Raw genomic sequence first — 8,278 nt, 5'->3', positions numbered from 1 at the left:
CATGAAGACTCGTCCCAACGGAAGCGTGTAGTACCTTATCGGCATGCCTTGCTCGAAGTACCTTATCTCAAAAAGTACGCTCATTAGGATCCTGTGTTAAGCTAGCTGCCGGTCCCAGCTGGCACGTGCGCGCAAGCAGTGCCCGCAGCGTCGGCGCACTCTCTCCAAGAGGGAGAGGCCGCATTAGCCTCTGCTGCTGCACCGGTAGCCGCCGCGACAGTTATGGATGCTGCATTGTGCGCAGCAGCTTTGCTTTCTCCCCGGCGCTGTCGCAATTCTTACAGCCGCGTACGCTGACAAGCAACGCACGGCGAGAAAGAAGACGGCTGTTTCTGGGAAGCACCGGTTGTCGTCCGCTGGCAGCCCGGCTGTGCGAAGAAGCTCAGTGCGTGGAGTTGATTAGCCGACTCCGGAGCGAAGGTGGTGACCTCGCACATCCTCTGCGTCATAAGCATCCATAACCATCCAGCCGCACTGCCACGGAAATGAAAAAAATACAGGCAGCGATCCTACGACGCTTTGAAAGAAAGAAAAACCTGCGGTGCTTCTTCACAGGTGCGGGAATACTGGTGGGCCATTAATTTTGTAGCTCTTCTGTGCAAGCATTCCTGCCATGGCACCGCTGAGGTTTAGTGTTAATCCCTACCACTTTGTGCGGAGCTGCAATGGCCAAAGTCTATCAAAACATACGAAGCTCTTCTTCCAAATGTGTACTGAGAGATGCCAGGCGGAATAGGTCTATCCCAGGGACAGACTTCAAGAATGCGTGATCAAGTTTCATTGCGACCGCAGATACTGCGTCTCTCTATGGGAGAGGGCGATTGACGGTTTTGTGTTCCTCATCGCACCCGACGCCTTCAAGTCTGCGCTATATCTTCATTAATATCTCTACTACGCATGTATTTTTTTTTGTTAATCACCCAATCCTCTCTGTAACGCCAATCGGCCCCCGAGAGTAAATAAATGAAAAGCACATGTCACCTTATCTGCCTCGTTAATTTCACGAGTCGGCTGGCCGCCCTTCTTGCTGACATCAGCGCACTTTTCAAATGTACGACAGCAACCGCAAGGCCCGAGGTGTAAATCAGGAAACCCTCTGCTTCGTTTGTTTAGGCTGTCACAAAGCACACGCTGGCGATTGCTTTGCACTCCCGGTCAGGTCTATTGATTTTGTCGGCAGGTCCAACAGATTAATGTACTATTGCGATCAAAATACTACGCAACGCGTGTTCTCGGAAAAAAGTTCATAGCAGTGCTGCCTCGCTACCCAGCGGATACAGCATGCACAAAACGAGGAAAATGTTGGAACCAGGAACGTGGCGAGACAAAGGTATCCGAGGAATTTAGTACAGTGAGTTATCTGCGAACTCACACGCCGTTGCAGATAGGAATGCTCAACCAGTTAGCTAAGCGCTATTGGATTGGCTAGCGTAGTACCGACTGCTCAGGATCACCACCGACTTGGGGCCGTCGCTTCTTTAAGTACGTTTTACCGCTGCATGTAAGGACACTGAAAACTTGTCAACGCGAAACCATGCATTAACGGCACGAAGCGACGGTTCAGCAGGAGTTCCATCGCTGCTTCAGCACGCGGAGCATAGGGTGCTCTGTCCTGTACGACTTTCTTCGACAAATACAGCTCTTAAAACTACCATTTATGTGGTACGTACTGATACATGAGCGGCTGGTTTGAAAAAAGAAAAGGTTAATGCATACTCTATGCCACTTTTAACCGCACAGAGGGATTAATATTTCGCCGATAAAAACAAAAAAATCATATCTAGATAATAATATTCACCGAAAAAAAAAAAAACGCGTTTTGAAATAAACAGGGAAATAAGTCCGCCGAATTTTCGAAAATTAAAAGCCGAAAAGTCCAACTCCTAGATATAATTGAGCACGAAGGTAATCTGAGATTCTTCGCTGGCGCTTTTGATATCCTCGTGGCCTGTGCTCTTGACATAAAACACCTACCGTGCTATCAGCGAGCACAGAGTCCCAGATCCGTGCGTGAAGGCTGAGGACAACGCAGACTTAAAAATTCAAATGGCGACTGAACGTCGCACGGCTGCGACATTGATTTTTTGTCAGCAGCCCAGCAAGACTCCTTCGAAGGAGCTGGCAGAGACAGACATGCATCCGCCGACGCGAAAGAAACATGACACGACACAACGGTTTAATAACTTAAACATCTTGTATTTGTCTCTCTCAAAATCCATTAAGGTCTCCTGACACACACACACACATACACAAGTAAAAACAAATCTCTTCAGAATACAAAGTCTAGGTTTTTTTGTCATTTTGAAGTTGGTCGCATTTTTGTCATTGTTTATATCGTTCTGAAACAAACCAACAAAGGCACATGCACAAAAAAAAAAGCAATAAAAAGGAGGGAGAAGCCAACAATATAGAATTTGAGTTCTTTTTGCTTTGTACAAAATATATATGTCTATATATATATATGCACTAGTATAATATCCATACTCCGAACTGCAAATGCGGTTAAGGCCACTTGGAAACGGGGCGCTCTTTCTGAAGGCGAGGCGTTTGGTACAACAGTACAGTTCCCGGGTGCAGAAAACCGCGCCGCGTGAACGTTAGTCCAGAATGCAAGAACTGCAACGAACAAGAGAACGTCGCGCTGGGACGCCTAGAGGGGGCGCCATGAGTCGTCATTCGTTAGGAATGCTGAGTCTGCACAGACCTAGAAATTGGGCTGAGCCGTGAAATGCGCACTTGGTCCTTGTACGAAGAAAAAACACTCGGTGGCACAGCTCTTTCAAGGGAGGAAGCGAATGCAAGAGGCCGCGCGATGCGCCCAGTCTGGTCCACTGGCGAGAAGGTACAAGAGAGAGATGATGGAAGGCACTTTCGGTAGATAATGCAGGGGAAGCCTCGGGGGAGAACCGAAGGACAAGATCGTGACGGGTGGCCACGGACACACCAAGCATCACGTTTCAAAGCAGGGAAGCGTTCCTCGGCCCAGACCAGTGGTGCAGACAGGCAACGCTGGCGAAAGAGCAGTGTGATCTGCGGTACTTGATCTCGGGGCAAGTGACCCTCTCCCCTGTAACTCGTTCTGGGAGGTCGGGGAACGAGGGAAGCTATCACAATTAGTGCATCCGATAGGTTTGTTGCTTTCTAAGTTTGCCTCTCAGCGGGAAACCGCGTTTCTCTGTTCCATGAATCACCCTGAAACGGTGCACCGCGGCACATTTTGAGATCCCCACTGCATTTGGAATGGCACTGCTAACGAGTCCAGTGCGCCAAGCGGTGCTCCTGCGAGTCACGATCGGAAATAGCCAGCTGCTGACGAGACGCACTGCTTGCCGAACGGTCCCCGCAATGGCTCCTTCCACGTGGCGACAAGTGCAAGGATACAGACCTGCACTCAACCGGGCTACAACTGTCTAACACTGAATGTCGGCCAATAACAGCCTACGTGTGGCCACCATGCCTGTAATTTTTGCTAGACGTTCTGGTTTCTGCCCAACTTTGAACTTCAGCTCATAGCGTGAGTAGCCCCCGTCAAAATCTTGCATGCTGTATTGATAGCGCACCAATTAAGCACATTTTTTCAGGAGCCGTGGCAGGGATGCCACTACCGTTGCTCAACCAGAACTTGGGCACCCAGCACCACCGACAAACGGAATCACAAACACAGCGACCCATACGCTGCTAAAAAGGCCACGGTGCTGCTGACCACCTCTGAAGTAGCAAGGAGAGTGGCAGCGCAACTAGAATTACGCGGACAACAGCGAGTATGCACCACATCCATAGCATAGTCTAGGTACTGCGGCCAGGCTGCCCTGCACAAATTGCAGCCTGGCATAGTTGCATTGCAGTCAGTGCCACTAAATAATTTCACCAGTTTCCAACATGGCAGGACAAGTTTCCTTATGCTGTTTTTGACTTATCACACAATTTCTAGAAACTAAAAGAAATATTCAATGCACAGTAAAATTTCAACCTGAGGCGTTAACAGTAGACGTACCTAGGTGCTCTAGAATGCTTTCAACAAATGCGCATAAAGGCAGTATACGAACCATGGTAACTGTGCTAACAGTGGCAACCTTATCACTGCGACTGTGAAGGCAAAAGGGCAGGAAAAGTACGGCGAGAGGAAGAGGCCCACTTGCAATCCTGCGTCTTACTGGAGCTGAGATCTCGTACAATGTGTACCTGTCAAGTTTGTGTGTCTCTACTTTGAACAATGTGTATCTGTCTTGTCACTTGATAACCTAAACTCTACAATGCAAGTCTTAAATAACGAGTTGTGATGATTTGCACAAGACAACGAGGCACATGAATGACAAACCTCTACTGCAAAGGCACTAGATCAGTGGAAGACTGCACGTTTGTTTTACCATTTCCCATCACATAAATAATTCTTTGAACAAGTATGTAGGTGACTGACAGTCACACTCTGGTACCCAAGTAAAAGCAAGTGTAAAGCAGCTCCGAGAGGCCCCACTTGCAGCAAAGCTCCACGGATTATGGCAGCGCCAGTCTTAAATGGTCAAAACCCGACCAAGTCTTGTGTTTATTGCCCTTCAATCCAAATACCTCTTCCTAATCATGAAAATAACAAACCCTCGATGCACTGTTCTCGAGAGTAGCATTACAATAGAGGATGCGTATTCTTCCCCCCAATGTGTGCTTTGGAAGGCAGATATGTGCCGCGTGGTGTGTGTCAGTGCGGACTCAAAGGGCGGAGAGTGAGAGAAACTGGCTCGCCTTTTTGCGACGTAGCTTCGAACCTAGGTTGAATACGAAAATAGAGAAGGCAACGAATGCCTCAATGTCAATAAATAAATTAAATTCTCATTAAATACAAAAGTACACGCAAGAATTCACTTGGAACCAAAAAAACGGACAACGGCAGCTTGAATGAAGAGCAAACATGTGGGCATCAACTGAGCCTCATACGAAAGAGGAGAAAAAAAATCAATGAAAAAAGAAGAACCCTTGCACGGTGGTAGAAAATCACCAAGAGCCGTAAGCAGTACAGTTTGACTGCGGCCCAAGCAAAGAAGGGCAAGGTACTCCTTTCGGTGGTCGCAGCATGGGGAAGAGTGCTGAAAGATTGAGGACCTTTGCTGACAGCACAGATGGTCCTTTTCCACTATTGCCTATGTACAAAGCCCAGCAGGAAAGGTGGGGTAGACTCAATCACCAATCTGACACCGAATGCACTCAGCTGGCTGAGTGAAGCTAACACAACAGAAAATGTGAAAGCTGCTTATTTTAGTACCAAAGAAAGAAAAAAGGAAAACAAGAACCAGATGGATGTCCTGCTGACTGCAAACATGTTTTGCTTCTCACGATTTCACAGAGTCGATGACATAGTGTACAATGCATAATATAATAATAATAATTAATATAATATTATAATTAATAATCAAATAAATACGACAGATATCAGAAAGAATGGAAAGGCGAGGAGAACAACACAAGCACACTCAATAATTCGTAAAACCTGCAAAGGAGTAGCACACAGAATAAAACAGAACTTTGTAAGCCTGTGTATCTCTTGACCCAAACAACATAAGAAGGCACTATGGTGATGCTCAGCCAGAAGGTAAGCTTTTTCTTCTTCAGCGATTAGGTTATGACAAACTAAGACCATCATCTGGCCTAGTTAAACAAACGTAACAAAAATGTGCACTGTCCATGGAGTGCATCTGCAGCTCAAGAAAGCATACCAAAAGCAGCGATTACCTTTCGCGAGCAAGGAATGGTACGAAAAAGCAAAACCGACAAGAATCTAAACCAGGTTACTCACTGCACAGGCACAGAAAAATGCCACATCTTCATAAATTTTCTCGAGTCTCTGCTTACAAAGTTCAGAAAGAGACGTGATGCAGATGTGTATAGCTAGGCTATATTATGGCAAACATGTATTGGACTATAGAAGCACGGTTGACATTGGTGGCTCCTGTTCTGTTGGTTTGTCGAGTTCTTCACACATTCATGTTTCAGGGAGCTTGGTCCTCAGGACTTGAGCAGTGTGCCATTAAATATTTGTAATAATAAAATTATTAGCACACACACATACACACATAAAAAAAAAACAAACTAAATAAACACTGAAATGGCAGGCCCAGGCCTGTGCTGCCACCCAAAATGCCCAAACTTAAAGAAAGCCAGTGCTCCCCAGCAAGGCCTTATATGGAACGTTTGCCTCATGTTGGTTTGAACAGCAAATCGCTTTCATGACTGAGCGAGCGACAGACACTGAGCTAATAAATGCTTTCACTTGAAGCCCACTGGGGAAGCACAACTTGAGCTGAACTGCCACCACGGTGTTTTGTGCCAGACAGGGGGGCGGTTGTACCAAAGAACTCGTTCATGAGCACATATAATAAATAGGTGAAGACGTTTTCTCGACACGATTGTGACAATGCTTTCTGCCAGAAAACCATGCTTGAGAAACAAAAAAGGGCTGAAGACAGGCGACAGCAGGCTCTGAAGAATCAATCTTCCACCAGTCTATATAACCCGCTAATCGGTGCTTGCGCCAGGGTTAACTTATATTTAAAAAACGTGATTGATGAACAATGGTTGCGCATGAGAAGTTAGAATCCCTGATCACATCAGTGCTGTACAAGCTTTCGTCAATGTTACATGCGAGAAAGCTGCGATTATAGCTTGCCCTCCCCGCCGACCAAACACTAGTGGGCAGTTGAGGCTCTTTTGACTACTGCGTGTAGCACATGTGAATGGTGTGGCAGACACAGGATCCTGGGATAAGGGAAGGGTCAAAGGGTTTCATACAAAGCAGGCTACTCCCTGCTTGGTACCACCACAAGCTCGTTACCTTCTAAGCGAAAACAAAACAGAGAGAAAATACGGGGCCGCCTTCAAAGCCGCCGCTCAGTCGGAGTCCCGGCCATTGGCGAGCCGGTTGAAGATGGGCAGCCTGGACAGTGGAGAGCTGCACGAGCCCGGCGCCGGCGAGCCGCCGCCCCCGTTGACACTCATCGTGTCCAGCTCGGAGCCGAGCGAGTCGACGGGCGACGGCGGGCCCTCGATGATGGCGCCGCGGTGCGCGCCGCCAGTCCCGACCAGCGCGGGGAACGGGAACGCGCTGGTGTCGGGCAGCGACAGCGCCGAGAACGGGCTCATGGCTGCGGCCAGCGCGGGCTGCGAGCCGCCGAAGCCGTGGTGGAAGCCGCCCACTCCGCCGGACGAGACCCCGGGCGACGGCGCGTTGGGCCCCTTGAGCGCGTTTGCGGCCACGAGCGTGGCGAAGTCTTGCGAGAAGGAGAAGGCCGTGTTGCAGGTGGTCGAGTTGGGCGTGAAGCTGCCGCCGGAGAACGGGTCGTCGTACATGGGGCTGGACGGCGGCGACAGGTCGCCGGCCGAGCCGAGGCTCCCGAAGCTGCCCACGGAGAGCGCCTTGGGCCGGGCCTGCACAGGCACCGCGGCGGGCTGGCCACTGCTGCCGTTGATGTTGTTGAGCAGGTTCTTGCGCGACTCGTCCGAGTTGTGGATGAAGTGGCAGCGCGGCCCGTACGGGCAGAAGCCCGTCGTGTGGAACGTGCGGCACAGCTCGGTCTTGTACTTGGGGTGCCTGGCCAGCGTGCGCAGCTCGTGGCCGCCGTGCGCGAACTGGCACTTGTCGCCGTACTTGCAGGTGCCGCTCTCCTCGAAGGGCCGGCACAGCTCCGTCTTGTAGCGGCTCGAGTTCTGCGCCGGCGGCGGGCTCGTCGGCGTCGCCGCCGCCGAGATGGGCGAAGCCGTGGGCGGCACGGCGCCCAGCGAGGCCCTCCGGTCGACGGGCTCGCTGTAGCTGCGGTCCAGCTTGCGGTGGTCGGTGCGCGCCACGAGGGCCGCCGCGCTCACCATGCCTCCGGCGGGGGCTCCCTGCACGGGGGGCATCCGGCAAGGCTTGGGCGACGTCGTCCGCAGCACGACCGGCGTCACCGACGACGTGGAGCGGCGCAGCGGCGGCACGCCGTGGTGGTGCATCCCGTGGCCCGCCACGCTGGACGACGAGTGCCGGCGCGACTCCAGCACCTGCTGCGGACCCCGGGACGCTGCCGCCGCGAAGTTGCCGCCGTTCTGCGAGAGAGAGAGAGGAGAATGGCTCGGTCAGCACGCCATGCAGTGGTCGAGTAGTGAGCACGGCCGCAAGTAAACACTACCCAGTCCCGTGGGGCTGCGATCTGGCCGCTTGAGGAGGCAACGATCTAGGACGACAGAAATAAAATGCAACATGATCATATGCAATGCTTAGGTTGACAAGTCTCAGTTGATAGATTGCGCTTAACCG

At 50.7% G+C, this 8,278-nt stretch overlaps 1 protein-coding gene across 2 annotated transcripts in view; it reads right to left on the bottom strand.

Moving 5' to 3' along the window:
• Window positions 1-2,175: 2,175 nt before the first annotated feature.
• LOC144104875 (uncharacterized) overlaps window positions 2,176-8,278 on the bottom strand; it is a 51,826-nt gene continuing 45,723 nt past the window's right edge. For both annotated transcript variants that reach the window (XM_077638098.1, XM_077638097.1), the window contains exon 2: window positions 2,176-8,067. In XM_077638098.1, coding sequence (XP_077494224.1) covers window positions 6,877-8,067 — 1,191 coding nt within the window. In that variant the 3' untranslated portion in view covers window positions 2,176-6,876. The remainder of the gene's footprint in view (window positions 8,068-8,278) is intronic.

Source organism: Amblyomma americanum, chromosome 9 (genome assembly GCF_052857255.1).
Source record: "Amblyomma americanum isolate KBUSLIRL-KWMA chromosome 9, ASM5285725v1, whole genome shotgun sequence".
Lineage (NCBI taxonomy): Eukaryota > Metazoa > Arthropoda > Arachnida > Ixodida > Ixodidae > Amblyomma > Amblyomma americanum.
Note: the sequence above shows the minus strand (reverse complement) of the source record. Positions and strands in the feature narration are given on the sequence as shown.